General features: G+C 32.0%; 2 protein-coding genes and 1 long non-coding RNA gene across 5 annotated transcripts in view; 1 reads left to right on the forward strand and 2 right to left on the reverse strand.

The window, feature by feature from the left end:
- The window catches only part of LOC108811314 (bifunctional aspartate aminotransferase and glutamate/aspartate-prephenate aminotransferase), a 6,404-nt gene extending 5,770 nt beyond the window's left edge, over window positions 1-634 (forward strand). Inside the window, exons 10-11 of the mRNA XM_018583360.2 lie at window positions 121-234; window positions 327-634. Of these exons, the coding sequence (XP_018438862.2) occupies window positions 121-234; window positions 327-467 (255 nt within the window). The 3' untranslated portion in view covers window positions 468-634. The remainder of the gene's footprint in view (window positions 1-120; window positions 235-326) is intronic.
- Window positions 635-6,542: 5,908 nt separating this feature from the next.
- On the reverse strand, window positions 6,543-8,588 carry LOC108811321 (uncharacterized). 3 transcript variants are annotated; one of them, XR_008936034.1, is made up of 9 exons: window positions 8,571-8,588; window positions 8,243-8,483; window positions 7,907-8,165; window positions 7,736-7,826; window positions 7,540-7,664; window positions 7,375-7,456; window positions 7,186-7,273; window positions 6,928-7,085; window positions 6,543-6,827 (listed from the first exon to the last, which is right to left on the reverse strand). It is a non-coding gene; the product is annotated as an uncharacterized LOC108811321 (long non-coding RNA). The 3 variants fall into 3 exon arrangements; XR_001943273.2 differs by lacking the exon at window positions 8,571-8,588 and having other exon boundaries at window positions 7,907-8,144; window positions 8,243-8,552; XR_001943272.2 differs by lacking the exon at window positions 8,571-8,588 and having other exon boundaries at window positions 8,243-8,552.
- A 4,645-nt stretch (window positions 8,589-13,233) lies between these two features.
- On the reverse strand, window positions 13,234-14,307 carry LOC108811324 (agamous-like MADS-box protein AGL18). The gene is made up of 4 exons (XM_018583372.2): window positions 14,054-14,307; window positions 13,626-13,735; window positions 13,496-13,551; window positions 13,234-13,427 (listed from the first exon to the last, which is right to left on the reverse strand). The coding sequence occupies exons 1-4, from the start codon at window positions 14,148-14,150 to the stop codon at window positions 13,292-13,294; spliced, it is 399 nt and encodes a 132-aa protein (XP_018438874.1). The 5' UTR covers window positions 14,151-14,307; the 3' UTR covers window positions 13,234-13,291.
- Window positions 14,308-19,555: the final 5,248 nt, after the last annotated feature.

A 19,555-nucleotide genomic window follows, 5' to 3' on the forward strand; every position in this document is an offset into this window, starting at 1 on the left:
TCTTCTTCTTCTTCTTCTTCTTCTTCTTCTTCTTCTTCTTCTTCTTCTTCTTCTTCTTCTTCTTCTTCGTCTTCTTCGTCTTCTTCGTCTTCTTGTTCTTGACTGTATTTGCTTTTGCAGGGAGCTTTTTATCTCTTTATTGACTTCAGTGCATACTATGGATCAGAAGCTGAAGGTTTTGGTTTGATCAATGACTCGTCCTCTCTTGCTTTATACTTTCTTGACAAGTTTCAGGTAACAACTATTTCCACATTTAAATGCAAACTCAACATTATGCACTTATTGTAGTGTTCTCTCATCATACGTTTTTGGGGGCCTGTGTTTAGGTTGCAGTGGTTCCTGGTGATGCTTTTGGAGACGATAGTTGTATTCGGATATCTTACGCCACATCTCTCGATGTCCTGCGAGTCGCAGTTGAGAAGATCAGGAAAGCCCTTGAGCCACTCCGTGCCACTGTTTCTGTGTAACGGTTCGGACACTAACGTGTGTTTTGATCGTCTATGTGATGTTATATGTATCCAGTTTGTCTTGTGCTTCAAGTTCATGTAACCATAAACCATGTTCTTCATTATACAGCAATTTTTAAGACTAAAAGTTGCTTGTGTTATAAGTTTATATACATATACATCAATCATCTCATCGTCTAACGAATTGTAGACAAATTTTGTGAATTAATATTTTAAAATTGTTATACATTATTATGTTATAAAGTTATTATATCGAAGAAAATATATTTTAAAAATATAAAATCTATGAATTAGTTTATATAAGATTTGCTATACATTTTTATATAATATTTTAGGCCTAGATATTTTACCGGATCTGGAAAACCAAACCAAAATCGACCTGGAAATATAGTTGTGGTTTGGGTCGAGGTCCAAAGCAAATATTTTATTCGAATGCGGTCTCTGTTTCAATTTGGGTCCTACCCGAAATCCAATAGAATATTCAAAGTACCTGGAATGTTTTGTGTATATTAGATATATTTGGGTATTTTAGATTTGTATTCAGCATTTCAAATATGTTTTTCGGCATTATGAATATTTTTTTAAAGTTTCGGAACCAGTATCTCAATTATAATTTCGAGTTTCAGGTAAAATTTTAAACTTAAAAAAAATTTGGGTATTAGGAAATGTATTTAGGTATCTTTGATTCCTCATGTCAGATGTAGGGTAAACTTTTGATTTTTTTTTTGGAGTTTAAATATTTTCAGATATTTGTTTGTTTGTTTGGGTACTTTACTTTTGAGTTTTCATATACTTCGAATCTTTTTCAGTCCTAAAAATTCCAAACCAATTCGATTATTGCGTACCTAAAAATTATAGATATTTTATAGGTATTTGAATTATGGACATGGACTTCAAAGAAATCGATCCAAATCCAAACCATAAGATTTAAAATACCTATTTATGTCTAAATGTTTAGGATCTAAAAAACCTAAATCTGAAAAGAACCAATTTATACTTGATCTGTAACACCCCCGAACCATCCTAGACATAGGTCGAACCACCGGCCAACAATCAAACAAAAACATGACCGACGGAGCGACCAACACCAAGGATTGGAGATGAAAGGCCAACCGGCCGGCCAACAATCAAACAAGAATATGACTGACCGTCCAACCCAACACCATGGTCCGGAAGCGCTACATGACGGGTTAGGAACGATCCGGTCAGAGTCACAAATTTTACTCCGCAACTTAGACCAGTTCATCCACTAACTCGTCCCGCTAACTCTAGGCATAAGGCTTTGCAACCCGTATCAAGAGTTAACGTTTTCCGTTAGATCGAGGCCTAAGGCTTTTCAACCCGTACCACGACCTAACATTGTGTTAGACCGGACTAGTCAATTATCAGAGAACCATTGTAACGAATATAAAACATCACTTTTATTAAATATAGTAAAAGATTCGTTACAAGTAAAATATTACATGTGGATCCAGGCCTAGTGCCAATATCGAGTCAAAATACTTAAACTAGTACCGTTTTATAAAAGGAAAGGCAAAAGTACTTCCGGTGCTCATAACGTCCAGCTGCCATGCTACCCGGTCTTCCACTAAGGTTTCCTAAAACTGAAGGTGAGTTTAATGAGTAACCTAATGTTACTCAGTGAGCCAAAGCCCCAACTAACAAATACAACCCCTCGCCATCCCAACCCCAAACAATCTAAGACGAGGAGTTCACCTAATAACGATAAATAATAAATAAACATCACTCGAGACTTCCTCCGTGGAAACCCGAGTGAATCAACAAGAACACAACATAAATAAGATAAGCAGCGGAATATAATCCACCATTAACATAATAATAAATATATGCCTCACTATGGCTATACTTAATATCACAACCTTACTCCTCACTTTCTCAACCACGGAACACCTAACTCACAGCCACAAAGGCACGCGAGCTAGAACATCCAATGAAACTGACATGTAACCCCGATAAGGTGGCACATGACGAAGCATGCTTTCTAGCAACCTCTCCGTACAGAGCATGCTTTATGCAACCTCTCTGCCCAGCCGCGTAGGGACATACTCTAGCAACCTTCCTTGCCCCAAACTAACATGTAATACCCACAAAAGATACCACATGACGGAGCATGCTTTCTAGCAACCTCCCCGTACAGAGCATGCTTTATGCAACCTCTCTGCCAAGCCGCGTAAGGACATGCTTACGTAACTTTCCTTGCCGCGTAGCATTGCTGATCAGGCAAGCTATCAACACAACTCAACATCATACCAATAGTATCAGGAGTCCAGCCTATATGGCTTAGGACCCTTGGTACGAGACTAATAGGGAATTCAGCCTATATGGCCTAGATCCTCTACTAACTCAACCATAATAATGTGTACTCGGAATTGGCCTATATGACCTAAATTCCAAAGTACTAATAACATCATCACAATCCCTGCAAAACAATCAACACAACCAAGCAAGCAAGCAATCTACAACCTAACGATCAATCAATTCCTAACTATCCACAACCTAGCGATATCATCTAAGCGCATTTGCTAACTAACCAAGCAACCTAACGATTAGCATGCTACTACGATTCTCAAGCAATACCTAAGCATGCTATCAACTCAAACAACCTAACCATTACTACTAACTAGACAAACCGTTACTCAGTTTAGACATGGCCTCCTGCCATGATCCAACATCCAAATAACGGGAACCTGCATAAAACAGCTTAACAAACAATTGCTATGACTCACTGTTTTTGGTTTGTCGTGGCTTTGACCCCTTGCCCGAATGCTCGACCAAAACCCTTTCTTGAACTCCACAAGTAGCCTCCTGTCTGATCTGATCTTGAACTGATCTGATCTTCACTTGAGCAGAGCTTCTGTAGATGCTGACTCAAAACTCGCAGAGTAACTGCTCTTGGAAACCCTCAAAAACTGCCGAAAAAGACTCGAAAATGATCAAACTCGAACTTTCTCTCTCTAGCTTTCTCTCTCACGTTCTTCTCTGAGTTTCAGGTGTGCAGGATGGTTTGAAATAAGCTGGGGTCGTCAGGTATATATAGTAGACAGCAACCAATCAGATCGAAGCCGTGTGGCGCCCCGTGTGTCGCTTCGCATGGCTCCGGACGCATGCGCGGGGACACCTCGTGCTCCACATGTCTGGCTGCAAGACATGGGTCTCCTGCAAGGTGACACCACACCTTCCACATGTCTGATCCACGTTCTGACCTCATCCAGATTGACACTCAGCGCACACATGTCGCTCAGCATGCTCCGATCGCAGGTTTCGCGGCACCTTGTGCTTCTGGGTGTCACTCAGCATGCTGTGCTCTCCTGGGCTTCAAAACCTCCTGCTTCCCTTGCCACATACCATGCCAGGCAGGTTACATCACATCCTTATCTCACAGAAGATAAGGCCTCGAGCTTCTCGATCCATTTGACCGATATCAATCTTTTCGGTGAATTTTTGACCCGCGATCAATCCCGAAAATTTTTCTATGCCCGTTCTGATGCTCTGAATATTTTTAATAAACTCCAAAGGAATTCTGGTCTTGAGTAAAAATATTTCCCGAGCCTCCGGCTTCCCCGAGAAATTCGATAATACCGAAATCATGGTTTTTGGTCGATTTCGGGTTTTCCCGTCATGCTTGCTTCCCGTCGTGCTTACTTCCCGTCCTGCTTAACTCCAGTCCTGCTTCCGACTTATGATGTCTCTGAAATAATATTCCGCTCATACGAAGTTTCGCGGAAAACTTAGTGGTTAAGTAACGTCGGCTTCAAAAACGTCGAGCTTCTAGACCGTCGTGCTTCCAAAAATGTGATGCTTCCAAAACGTTCGTCTGATCAATCCAACATTCTTCTAAAAATGGTAGAGCAGCTTATTTGACTCCTAGTTCACCCACGATCAATTCTTCGATCATCTCATACTTCAAATCTTCTTGATCAATCTTTATCGCCCGCGGCTCGATCCCAAAGTTGATGCTCGACCAATCTTCTATTTTCTTCGATCCATGTCAAGTTTTATATGATCAAAACTCAACATTTCTCATCTTCATTTGATTCCTAAAAGCTTGGCTTCAAATTCTGACTTCATTGATCTCGACCATTTTATCCCTTCGGGAGGGTTATTACACGACCAGACCTAATGCCCATACATAGTCTCCCACATTATATTTTGTATGAATTTAATAAGAGTTATATTGGTTGAGATCGTGATACTTGAGATTTATTTGAAAGATTTTGAGTAATTTAATAGTATGGATTTGTAAGTGTTTATATAGTTGTAAGTTTATATTAAATAATAAAATTTATTTTAAAAACTTCTGTAAAAATAATTTAATGTAAGATATATATTTTTGTTTTTACATATGGTTTGCTAAATTTTTTGTGTTAAATTTGATTTTGTAAATATTTGGAATTATATAATGTAAGATGATATAGTATTATATGATGTGATATATGCTAACTTTTAAATTAATTTTGAAATCTATTAAAGTTAATAAACTTAGTGGATTAAAAATATCTACATTATATTATTTTTTAAAATTTTGTAAAAATATATGATATATCCTGATTTTTAAAAATAAGGTGAAAATATAAGAGTATTAAATTTTTCGATTTTTTAAAACTTAGGTGCCTTTAAAAATAAAGTGGTTCAAACAAATCTAATGTTTTCTTAAACAAAACTATTTGGTATAATAAATAAGAATATTGACTAAGATATTGCTAGGGAAAGATAAGGTAAATTATATGGTACAACTAGTGGATTGTCCGCGCTACGCGCGGATGGTTGTTGATTGTGTTTAAAAATAATTGTTAAGCATATACGTAGAATTGTTGAGCATTTTTTATCAATGCTATAATTTCTAGTAGGTGTAGTAGTGAAGTTTAATGAGAGGAAAAGAGAAATTGTATATTATATTATTAGCATATGAAGGTAATATTTATGGTTATTTTACTTGTGGAATGTTTTTTTATTGTTATTGTTATGAGAAAGGAGTACTGGATCGAAAATTTTATATTAATGGAGAGATATTGTTTTTATATTTTAAAATTTTAAACATTTATAGAAAAGAGTACAGAAACTACTAAATAGTGATAATAATAATATTTTTTATTAATTTTGTTTAAGCTGGAATCAAAGATTACTTTTCCTACACTCTAGCAAACAAAAGCAACGAAACAGACCTGGTTTTCTTCTAGAACCGCTCTTCTTGACAGCTGATAATGCTGAACCTGATGCTTCAGGCTGAGGTTGATTATGTGAGGAACTTCCTTCGGTGTCTCTGCATCTAGCTTTGACGGTTGGCTTAACCAATATTTCAGATTTTATGATTTTTGAGTAGAATTAGGATATGTAATTGTGTTATGAGTATTGTAAATCTTATTAGCTATGTAGTAAAGTGTAACGGCTGAGTAATGCTTATTGATTGACTTAAACGTCAACTGTAAAAGAATTATGTTGAGTAGGCGTCAGGAAAACTTTTAACAGTTACTATCCTCTGTAAACTTCTAAACGTTGTATGTTAAGGTAAAGGATTGAATAGTGGTACGAAAGTGTTTCTTTAATTTTGTTTTATTTACGGTAGATCAGAAACAGTTGTTATTTTTTTTAACTTTGCTGCCAAGTAATGTATGTTTGATCTTTAAGAACGATAGTACAAATCTATGAACTACTACAGTGGAGTCTGAAATTTCTAATTATTTTCTATCATTGTTTTTTAACTTTGCTTTTAAGGTTGGACTGAGAAATATTGGTACGAAACTACGAAAATGTTTCTCTAACTTTGTTTTATTTACCGCAAATCACAAATAGTTGGTATGTTGTTTTAACGTTAGGGTCAAGTATTGTAAGTTTGTTCTTAAAGGACGATGAGTGTTTATTAAAAATAAACTACTACAGTAAAATCTAAAAAGTTCACCATTAGGTTCTTCATCATTGTTTTTTTTAGCTTTGCATTTCGAACATTGAATTTTGGGTCTTCGTTGATTTGGAACCTACATGATTTATAGATCTAAGAATTATATTGTTTTTTTGTAATGTGGCTCATAATGTTCACCAGAAAGGATAATAAAAAAATGAGAAGACTATAATCTTAAAAGAAAAAGAGCAAATTGCATTCATAAAAAAAACATCCACCAAATAAAGAGTTCAAATCTGTAATAATAAAAAATACTAAAGGGTCCAAATTATTAAGACGAAAAAAGAAGATAAAGATAGAGCATTAATGGATAGGAGGTGGAGAATGATGCAATTCACGTTGATCTACTCCTTGCGTGCCTTCTTCCTCATGTTCCCATTGTCGACAAGTTTTTGCTTGTTTGCAGCTTGAAGACCGTCGGATGGAGCAGTCGGTGCGGATGGCTGATCATTTACAATGGAACTCTCGTCAACTCTTGGTGTGTGATAAAAAAAGCAAACAACTTAACAAAAACAGTTTTGAAAAAGAGTCATGAAGATTTACCTCAATACACCCATAGCGTTTTGCCTATCACATGAGAGACAAGTGAAAGACGTATCATCACGCTGAAGCTTCTATGCACACTTGGAGTATCCAATATAGCCCCATCCCTTTTCTGACTGAAGACTGGTTACCTCGGCCTTGCACAAAAACTTAATAGTCTGACACCAATAAGAATGTCAGTAAAATTAAAAGAAAACACATGGAATAAAATGTTTTGCTTGGAATATTTCAACATGGGGATCGGCAGCAAGGACATACTGGTTAAGTTCAGCAACGGTTAATGGCTCAATTTTCTGAGCAAGAATCACTTTTGACTTGGTTCGCATTTGCTCCATTCCCAACCAGTCTATTGGCAAACATAAGAAAATAAAAACCCCCAAGAAAAATCATTTGGGAATGATAAACAAATGATGCGAACTATATCAATCTTAGCATAATATTGCATACCTTTCATAATGTTCTTTATCAATTGATGTGTCACAGTCGAAATAAAAGTGAGTACCAGATGTAGCGTTGAGGAAAAGCTTCCCTGCAAATGCAAAGAGTGTAAATGGACTGCAGTATACTGATCAATATTAGTCAATGTTTCGAAAGTGAGAACATGTAAACTACCTCCAACAACTTTGGGGTTGACGCTGGTAAAAATCATAACCTTTGGCTCAGTGGTGTGCTGATCAAACCTAGCTTGGAAAGTCACAGTATGGCCGTAAAACAAACTGACACAAACATGGACACCCCTGCGAAAATCGGTACATGTGTTAATAACAAAGAAAATGGAAATTAATGGATGAACTAATATACCGCTTACCCTTCCAAACGCAGAGTAACCATTACACGCTGAGAACCGTCGAGTCCGTCGGTGATCGTGCTTCTGATGGTATTTAGTTCACCAAAAATATCTTGCAAAATACAAAATTTCAGACGTTAAAAGAGATGAGATACGACTGTGGGATAAATTTAATAAGGAGCAAAGAAATACCAGGGAGTTCTTTGTTCGTGTGTCAGAAACTGCTTGTGGCTACGGAATCGGAACCACTCGTCGGTATTCTTTTCTTCAAAAAAAGTCCCCTCACTGAATCGTATGGACACAGGAGTGTCAGAGAGTCTGAATTTTGGGTTACTTCGCCCGACATCAAAACCATTGAGAGTCTTCACTGAGCCGTTTCTGGAAAGTGTCAGACGCAGCTCGAGTTGATGATCCCGTGGATGAGTGTAGACTGCGACGCATAAAGAACAAACTGCAAACAATTACACATCGAGGTCTGTAAAAAAAACGAAATCTACAGAATTAAGAAACAGAAATTGTAGAATTCACCTGTTCATCGAGAAGAAGCATGTCAACACTCATAACCTCTCCACCTTTCCTGACATTGCGAGCTTCCCAGAACCTTAGAAGTCGCACCTCTGCCGTGTTAGAGGAACGGCCGGGTCTCAAGTTAGGGAGCAGAACATAAGAAGACGACATTATTGAAGAACTTGTGTCCGATTATCAAAGATATGAGTATCTCGGTGGTGTTGATTCTCATCGCTCCAAACTGTTGTATTTATAGATCGACCTTAGGAACAGTTACGGAAGCCACTCGTTAATGAGACTGAGTGGGAATAGAGGTTGAGTGAAACTTAACGATGGAATTAAAGATCACCTTTAAGACAAACGAAGGCGTTACAGGAATCTGAGAGAGACGATAGCGACGTAACCCTGAAAACAATTTGGGCCGGAATTTTAGTGGGATGGCCCAGTGAATAAAGAAATAGCCCAACACCGTGCAAGACAATTGCTTAAAAACAAATAGGAAGCCGCAAGACGAAGAGAAGAAAACAAAGAGGGTGTCTCTCTGATCAACACGTGTCGAAGTTTGAGCATAGGACAGAGGAGACGTGGACGCCTGTAGAGAGCTTCTTGTCAACTTTATTATTATAGATGTTTTTGTTTACCAAGTATAATAAATAATATGATTGATTAAACCACTAAATTTGATATCTATTTCATATTATCTTATATTTCTAGAAAATATAAGGTAAGATAAAAAAAAATAGTTAAGTTTAACGAAAATGTACAATAATTTTGTTTAATAGATTTTTCAAAATGATTATGTTTTATAGTAGAAGATTTTACTATAAAATATTCACACTTTTATGTTTGTTTAATTTAAATGATCATTTTAATCTAAAATTAATTTTAAACATGTAATAATTCTCAATTATTTTATGATTTTTATAATAAAATCGACATCATATGTAATACAAGTATAAAATATTTTAGTAGGATACGAGAAATATGTACTCCCCTCTATATATAAATTTTTAAAAGAATTATTTGAAGTGTTGAACTAACCGAAATTTTAAACTTTGTAAACGTGTAAACCGTGATATATGTTTATGTGTGTTCAGTAATAATTGATAATATTATCACATCACGACGAACATATAATAAATGGCCTAGAAACTTCTCATATAATTCATTAGAGATGCTCATGTCTACATAGTAAACACAAAAAAAAATAGTGAAAGGAGAGTAAACAGACAAACAAACAAAAAATGAAAGGACAGAGTCTTGTGTGGTCTGAAACGGATGCGGTTAATTAAGAGGTTGACAGGAAAAAAATCAAGCTTAATATTTTATTGGTTTAAACTTGGAACTGTGATCGCAATTAGGTTCTTGGTTCAAATGACTGCAGAAATGTTTTTTTACCTAAAGAGTATTTACAATTACACATATAACTGAATAATTCATTACTACAAAAACCTTGTAACTAACCGAGCAACATATCAACCCAGTGAAATACTCAGTAGTGATCATTTTTGATGCCACTATTTGGACTACTGTTAAGGCGCATGCAAGCAGATCCGTCCGTGTTTTGAATGGGCCTATTACATTTAAAAACGACAAAACAATGTTTTGAATGGTCACTGCTTCGTCTTCGCTGCATGCATTATCTTTTGTCATTTTATATTCACTCGCCAGGTCCACAAGGACCACAACTATTCATTTCACGACTCTCTGACAATGATGTTTTAACCCTTTTTATTCAATAATCTTAGGGTACAATATTTACCATGAAAGTTGAAACATAAACATTTTTTTTTGGTAAGATGTTAAGATTACCATTTTCTGAAGAGTTTACACTGTTGCCAAAGTTGAAACATAAACATAACAGCATAGATACAATTCTACGACAGTTCTCTTCCAAGTTCCAACACTTGAACTGTGCCAGACATAACTGAATCTATATGTACAACACAAAACCCACGAGAGATAGTTCAGCATATATATAGTTTTAGAAAAATTGATATCAAACCTCCAATCTAATGGAAATCTCAGTTAAAAATCTTGATATTATAATTTGGTATTTACTTTGTAATCTTACATGCATCTAGAGTTCTCCAAACAAATGTTGACAAAAAAAAAGAGTTCTCCAAACAAATAAAAACTATACACATTATTTGATCCCTCTCCATGAGTCCACATAGATCAGCAAAGTAGTCAATATTATATTTCATTGGGACCACGTAGACTTACTTTTAAAACGGTCACTACTTTACCGTTAACGGAGACGTTAACTCACGCGCCGTCACTGGAGTGACACCATCATCTTTCGTCACGTGTGCATCCAAACAAGACCACACATCAGGTCGCGCGTGGCAGCCACTCATGTCTCGGTGGTGAATACTCTGCCGTTTCAACCGCTTCTTTTTTCTATAAACTTATGATTTTTGTTTTTCAAAAGTTAAGTGAAATTATCAACCGTAAAATCAACTATATAATAGTTTTCATAGATCATAATACAATTATGAGTCATTTAGGTAGATAACCATAAAAGTAAAGTTATTTAGGTACGAATGCAATAACTTTTTTATTTAGGTAACTAGAATATAACATGCGCCTTGCGCAGGGTGAATTTATATAAAAAATATTTAACAAATATCGCACGGAAAAATAAATTTTATATTCTTAATTGAATTATTTTTTTTGGCATTTAAACAATTTTTTTAAAAAAAATTTTTGTTAAGTGCATAATTTGTTTACTGATGAACTGGTATATTGCACGTTATAAAATCACTTATCCCATAAGAACTTAACATTTAGGTCGAAGAATCTCAGACCTACTATATTTGGTTATAATAAAACTATATCATTTTAAAAATATTGATTTAGCATTTTAAAAGTTAATTATGGTTATGAGAAATTTATGTTCACGTACCAATCCTATCTATTTTGAATATTTTTCTCATTTTGTGTCGTTTTTTTCTTTTCATTTTGGTTATTCTCGATATAAATATTAATTTTTGAGTTTATTATCATTTCGTTCGTTTGTTTTGGCCTGATATTTAGAAAATGTTTAAAATCTAAAATTATTAAAGAGATACATACTTATATTAAGATTTGCGTCTTGTGCAGAATAAATATATATATTTATTTCTTATCTTATGTTTTCTTCATATTATAAAATAATAATTATATATATTAAATAACTAAAAATTCAGTTACTATTATGTAATAAATTGGCGTGCGCATATAAATGAAACGACCGTTCTTGTTTATTCGCAATCATTTTAGGATAAATAAATGAAAACAATCAATCTTATCTATCGTATATGATATATAAACTAATTTAAATGATATTAACATAGATATATAGTATACTTTTAATATGAATATTTATTAAAGGAGGTTCTTACTCATATGATTTTATGATTATTTGCATATTTGCATAACAAAATTTTACACCGACAAACTTTTTTAAATGTCAAATGTTTAGTGGTTTCGATAATTTATAATCATTTAAAAACGATGAATATTTCAAAATTAAAATATTTAATTTTCAATATATGTTAAATGAAAATATCAAAATATAAGTATGTATTTTCAGATGATGTATATTTTAATTTAAGTAGATATCACCTTAATTAGGCTACAAATATTCAATAAATCAACTCATATAAATTTTCATCCTAAATTCACGCTATCCTTTGAAACATGGTAAGCATTATATTATTATTACCAAATATAGGTAAAATTATATATAAAAAATTGACCCATAATTAAGGTCTTGTATAATCGTATAGATCTAAATGAAATTAATGTAATTTATTATTAATTTCCATAACTAAAAATGATTTCAATTCGTCCTTGCAAATCATGTTTGTAATGTACGTTCTTAATAATGGATATTGATTACGGTCAACTAAATGTTCTTACCACAAGGTTATTTTTTACCAGTTCTCTTTTTGCTAAAACTATTTTTTTTATAAAAAAAATTTTTTGACCAGTTATAAGATGAACTAGAGGCATTTCGAAATTGTTTTTTTTTTCTTGTAAATTATTCAATATGATCATGTAAATCTGTGAGTTTACATGACCTATACATACAATCATGTGGATCTCTTCATATGCACTTCATTTGATCATAAAACATTCACATTTTACTGCTAAACTTAAAACATATAATCATGATTATATACTGCACATATTTTTTCTAATGAAGTTTATGAAGAGATATGTTGTAGTAACACTAAATATATTGTGTTGTTAGAAATGTTAATTTGAATTATAATAATATCTATGATACAAATAATGAAACATGATTTATTATTCATGTATGATATAGATTCATAGTGTTAAATATCAGGATATGAATACAAACGAAAATGAATGATGTGTATAGTCTTTTTATTAAAATAAATGATTCACATGTTTATTGTTAATGATTGGTATGACCAGTGGTATTTCTTATAATTAGTCTAGTAATAGATGGTTTGGTAGTTAAGTATTGTGAAAGAGATTATGGTGATGACACCTAAGCAAAATGTCATGCTTGTAAATAATTTATAAATTAAAGGTTAGTTTTTAAAAATGTTTCTTGATTAATAAGTAAGAGATTGTGGACCAGAACCAAAATACTTCTAGATGGTGGAATATTAATTGCATTTTCGTATTGTAAAAATTTTAACCAAGAAACGTTAACATTTTAGAGAGAGCGAGACACATTAACATTTATATTTTGAATAAGTCATGGTCGTAATTATAGAAATAGTTAGCTATCAATCATTAATTTGGTTTCAGTTACCACTACGTTCCATAGATTATGTCATCAAGAACAAAAATCAGTAACTATAGTCAAAATGTAATGAAAAATCATGCTGTAAATTTGTGACATACCAATGGCAACTGATGTAAATAATCTAGTAATTTAAGGATCAATGCATAGGAAGACTGAGATGAATTGTGAAGAAGACACTTATGCAAAATGACAACATGATAATAATTCTACTCTTTAAAGGTTGTTCTTTTTAATTGCTCCTCTATTAATACTAAGGGGATTGGATATATGAGACAATTGGAATTTACCACTTTCTCCTCCGTCTATGGTAACAAAATGAAATGAAACAAGGATGTCTTAAAACAGAATCTTTTGAATAAAGAATGTTCTTTGTCTTCTTCACCTTTCGATCTCAAGAGAAATGAACTCATACCCTCAAACTCTTTACCCTTGATTTTCCTGAAAACAATGAATTAAGAAAATAAAAGACCGAAGCTTTAACACAAAAACAAACACAAGTTTCTTACTCAATTGCAAGCTGTAATCTCTCAAGCTCACTCGTCAAAGATTCATCTGTCCACAACTGCAACAAAGGAATCAACGTAAGTAAAAGGGATAGCAAATGCTCATCACTGCTTATAGATAGATTACACATACCAAATCACCATTATCTTGGGAAGAACAAAGTAGAAGTTGTTGTTCTTCCTTTTGTCTATGACCAGACGTAGCAGCACTGTATCCATATTTAGAGAGAATGTGCTCCATACCTGAACACATTTGAAACAAACAAAAACTCTCATTTAATTAGTTTCAAACATATCACTAAAGACTGCTTCTTTATTCTTAATCTCTATGGTATACTACTAATCTCATATCTTTCTCAGACAAAACCAAATCCACATAGAATCACAATCTCGAGTCCTTAAACGACAAAACCCAGAACAAACACAGAACACTTCACTATCAACCCTAAAATACATGCATATCACCTTGCTCTGTTTTTTAGACACAGAAACCCATAAAGCTATAACCTATTTATGAATCTCAAATGAACCCAAAACAACAAAAGATTCAATATTTTTTACCTTCGCTGGAGAAATAGTAAACCATTCCGGTGCTGGAGAAGACGATGTCACCGACCTTGGCGTCGCAGAGGATCGAGAGCTCGTTTGCCTTCTTCATCAGAGAGACGGATTGATCGAGAATAGAGGACGAAGGAGAGAGGAGCCAAACTGTTTTTGCAGGTGAAGGAGAGAAAGAGATTAAGGGCAATTATGGCATATTGGCTTGGTCGAACAGTACGCACAGTGACCGTTACCATTTGTGCAAACAATCTTCTGAACATGTATATTGCGTGCAATTACTCTACAATTATCCAGATACTGAAAAAATATTAATGTCAAATATTAGAAGATTCAAAGATTGCCACTACAAATTAAAAAAACATTCATGTCAAATATTAAAAGAAAACTCAAAATTGTAATTTTTATTCATTGAAATTTTGATAACATGTTTTTTCATAAAGATTGCCACTACAAATTTTTAACTAATTTAGATTTAACAAAACTTTTCAGATAAAAAAACCAATCTTTTAAAATATTAGTTGATCGAATTTGAAATGATCCCAAAATAATGTTTGCTCAGTCATCAAAGATCCAGAAATCATATTCTTTCTCATGTCTTTTTTTTGTGTCAACTATTCTTTCTCATGTCTAAAATATGTTATTACGTTGGTATATTTTTTCTTGTATTTTCAAATTTTGATTGGGATTTGTTCCCATTTTTCGTGATCATCATATTTATTTCTGATAAATAATGAACATATCGTATATATTAAAACAAAAGTAACAACCTTGATTCATGTGTAATTTTTAAGTTGGATCTATTCCTGTAAAGTTATGTTACTTTTAGAAAATCTTTTGGATCTATTCCTATAAAATCATGTTACTTTAAGTTGGATCTATTCCAATATTATCATTATTATTATGATTCATTATAACATTCCATATTTTTATAGAAAATCTGTTGAGAAAATCTAATAAGATTTTACCAAAAAGTTTAAATAATTTTTATAAAATAATACATTAATTAGTTTCGTGATTAACAATATAATTTTATTATAAATTAATGTTAATAGAATAAAATTATATGCTATATTTTATAAATTTATTAAAGTTTATATTGTATAAAATTAGATATGCTATATAAATAAATATAACAAAATCATATATATTAGTAACGCAACCCAATTTCTTTTTCAAAATTTCTTTCATTTAAATATATAAATAAATAAATATAATCCGCTGTTAAAACATGTTCAAATTTGTAAATCATGTAATATTTTTTTTAAAAATAAAAAAATTATTATGACTTTTTCATGTGTGATATTTTTATTTGGACCATCATTTGGAAAATTTATTAAATGTATTTCCTTAGTACTAATATAATATAATATAATATTTCTAATTACTTAAATCATATCTTATGATATCTTTTAAATTAGAACATAAATATCTATATTTAATATTTTTAACGAATCTGTTGAAAAATATTATAACAAGATCTTAACTGTCAAAATTTGTAAATAAATACACACATTAATTTTGTAATTAGTAAAATGTTATTATACATTAATATATATACAATTATCTTTTATAAAATGAAAAAATTAAGTCATATCCTATTTTATATATTTACATAATATATACCATTTTAAAAGAAAACCATTATATTGAACTAAATATGATAAAATTGATAAGTTAATATATTTTATTTTCATAAATATAAAACAAATATGTTAAAGATATAATATGTTGCTAGAATGGTTTAACATTAGTAAACTACATAATACATGAATAAAATTAACTTATCTTAAAATTTCATATATACAGTAATTTATTATCTAAAATGAATAAGCATAATAATTTGCAAAAAAAAATCCAACGCTTTTAATTACGGGTCAGGATGATAATAAATTAAATAAAATATAAAATTTAAATATGTTTTTCATGTGTAAATTTTTTTGTTTTATAATCAAATGCAAATTCAATATGATAAATATATAATAAAAACAATATACATGGGATGATTTGAAATAATTAATTAATTTACAGCATAAAAAATATAAAATTATTGTACTTGAAAAAATTATATACACATTTGAATATATATAAGTAATCTTAGAAATATATACTAATTATATAAAACAAATGTATATTTATACATAAACATGAAATAACCGTGCGGGTCGAAATCTAGTTTATATTAATGTAGATATGTGTGGTTGCACTTGTGTCATACCACCATACATTGTTTTCAATCATGTTAGTTAATGTGACCCCAACACAAAGACCCGCTTTATTTATAAAAACTTGATTTTTCGTAGCATTTTTCCTATAACATTCCCATTTTTACGTCATCTTACTACAATAATTACACTTTCTAGTAAATTTATTTTCCGTAGGAAGTTGAACTTATCTTTTAAAATTTGTGGGTGCTTATTAAATAAGCTTCGGCCCAATTTTTCTAAATATTGCTTTCTTTTTACCTCTATTATCGTACTCTGCAACATTAGCATCATGAGTAAGGAATAAGCCGTTTTATCATGTTTTAAGTGATTCACTAGACCTTGAACCGCTCGACCGGGCGGGTATTTATTTTATATTCTTAGTTTTTTTATTTATATTAATTGATATATTTGTAATATTTAAACATAAATAAAGATTGAAATTTTAATTTATGCAGTTTTGATAAAAATTAAAATTAAAATTTTAATAAAATATTCTGATATTTTAAAATTTCTAATTAAAATAATATAGAGGTGGATCATAATATTTTCCACTTCCAAAATCTTAGCATCCCTTAAAAAAATTAAGTAAATTTATATACACATAAAGTATATAAACATATTTGGGATTATATTTTATATTAAAATAAATTTGTTAAAGAAAAATAATTTTGCAATGTTGTTGTTTATTTCTAGAGTTTAACCCGAGACCGTCTTAATATTTGCTTTCACTTTAAATTTTTCTTTGTAAAAGTGATATATATATATATATATATATATATATTTGTGTAAATTAAAATGTATAACATAATTGTTACTATCACATTTTCAGAATTAAATTTTTATTTATTACTTTGAGTAATTATATTTTGTGATTTTAATCGTCTATTATATCACAGTGCATCATAAAAAATCCAATATTTACAATTAATTGGACTCATATTATGAAAGCAATATACTAATAATTTATTAATAAATTATTTTATATTTTATTTATATGTAATAATAAATTTTGGGATTTTTAAGTAGAAGATTTTGTTTAATGTGTGTTATGATTAAAACCAAAAAAAATAGGAAGGCACACGATTTGCTAGTTGTTAGTTTGAATTTTGTGTTTAATCATATATTCGTATTTAATTTAAAAACTTAGTGGTTATATATGTTTAATCAAGATTTGCTAGTTGTTAGTTTGAATTTTGTGTTTAATCATATATTTGTATGTTTATATGGTTTGAATTTTTGTGTTTAATCATATATTTGTATTGAATTTTGTACTTCTATCTCCTGCTATATTCCACATATTTCGGTTTTTTTTGTGCCAATTTTTCTCTTCATCCTTGTAAGCCTCCTGTAATTTCCTTGACACCTCTATAATATCTTCCTGGGTTCTGCTATCATCTGTTTGTACTTCCTCCAGTGCCTTTTGAAGCTCGCCTATTCTCTCATTTCCATAAGGTGGATTATTCTTTCTCCAAGTAGAAATTTCATGACGACAGTTGATTACTTTTGATACAAAATCTGCCGAGTTATCCCGACCAGCTCCTGCCGTGTCACTCCATCCTCTCCCAACTGTTTCTAATAAGCCTTCCTGGCCTATCCATCTTTTGTCAAACCGGAACTGACCCCTTTTTCTTAATTTTATTTTCCATAAACGCCACCACTGGTCGATGATCCGATGCCACCATCTTTAAATATTCGGTATAAGAACACGGGAAAAGTGTGTGCCAATCCTCATTCGTTAATGCGCGATCTAAGCGGCATCTAACCATCTTTTTATTTCTCTTTCCTTGCCAAGACAATTTATTTCCTCTAGCTGGGAATTCCAATAATCCAGTATTCTTAATCATGTTATTAAAAGATAAAAAAGTATCTGCACTCCGTAAATTGCTCCCTTCTTTTTCATGGTTTCCGGTAATCTCGTTCAAGTCTCCTATTATAAACCACGGATCTGATCTTGCCAAGCCATATCTAGTCAATCTTTCCCATACTTGATCCCTCTACTTCTGAACCGGCTCACCATAAACAAATGTCATGAAAACTTTTTTCTCCAGCATTACTGCCTCCACGTCAATCATTATGTTACTTGTGTATAGTATCTTAATTTGATGCTCATTATTGTAGTAGAGAGCTAAGCCACCACTTGTGCCAATAGGATCCACTGTAACCAAGTTATCATAACCAAAATGAACTTGAAACCCCTGAAAAAGATGGATTTATTTGATTTTTTTAGGTTAATGTTAGATAAAAAACAATATTATTTCTTAAGGAATAATATTATGAGAAAAAAAGTAAAGAAAAAAAACATTAACTCTCTTTTTTCTTTCTGTGAGACCAATCCTTAAAGGAGTATTTTGTACTAGATTATTTTCGATTTTGTATTGTATATTTCCTATTCAAATATATAAAATATAAACATTTTAATTGAATTATGAATAGAATATGAATATGAATATAAATATAAAATAATATAGAATACTATTGAAAAAAGGAAAAACTCTTATAAACTAGTCATACATTTGATTAAAAATTTGATCAGGCATCTAGACATCTCCAAAACTGAACTTTATTTTATACCTCTTTCATGACTCCACATGCATCAGCAAAGTAGTCGATAATATATACCTTCTAGACTCTACTTTTAAAAAGGGTCATGGCAGTAACGAAAAATCTAATGAAGTGAAATATGTGATGTGATAATTATTGTCCAAGATGTGATGAACCAGAGGAGTCGGTAACACATGCTATTTTTGAATGTCCACCTGCTCTACAAGTTTGGTTACTTTCATCAACTCCAACGAATTCAGGTGTTTTTCCAGCATCAAGTATCTACACGAATATAGATTACCTCTTCTGGCAAAAAGAACGGTATACTTGAACCATAACAAGACAGATATCCTTATCCCTAGATAATTTGGTACATCTAGAAGGCTCGAAATGACAAGCTCTTTAGAAGAATAGACAGAGATCCTCTGGATCTAGTTCGATATGCTGAAAGTGAATGTCAAGCTTGGTTTAATACCAATGAGGCGATACCACCAGTGGTACAAGAGAGTAATGTAGAGGAACCCCAAGTCATAAGCTTGGACAATATTTGCTTGCTTGATGGATCATGGACATCTCATGCTCAATTTAGTGGGTGTGGATGGGTCTGGTTGGATAGCGGGGGGAATACGCAACTCATGGGAACACAGAACTTTCACAGAAGAGAATCAGCTCTGCACTCAGAAGTGGAAACACTGCGATGAGCGATGGAGAATATGCTTCAGCATTCAACATGCTAGAACTTCGGAACAGACTACAA

Source organism: Raphanus sativus, chromosome 6 (genome assembly GCF_000801105.2).
Source record: "Raphanus sativus cultivar WK10039 chromosome 6, ASM80110v3, whole genome shotgun sequence".
NCBI classification, from domain to species: Eukaryota; Viridiplantae; Streptophyta; class Magnoliopsida; order Brassicales; family Brassicaceae; genus Raphanus; species Raphanus sativus.

Coding starts and splice junctions, on each gene's coding strand:
- LOC108811324 (XM_018583372.2), bottom strand. CDS start 14,150: ATGAAGAAGGCAAACGAGCTCTCGATCCTCTGCGACGCCAAGGTCGGT. Junction 13,552..13,625: donor CCCAAGATAATGGTGATTTG/GTATGTGTAATC, acceptor CCTTTGTTGCAG/TTGTGGACAGATGAATCTTT. Junction 13,428..13,495: donor AGATTACAGCTTGCAATTGA/GTAAGAAACTTG, acceptor CATTGTTTTCAG/GAAAATCAAGGGTAAAGAGT.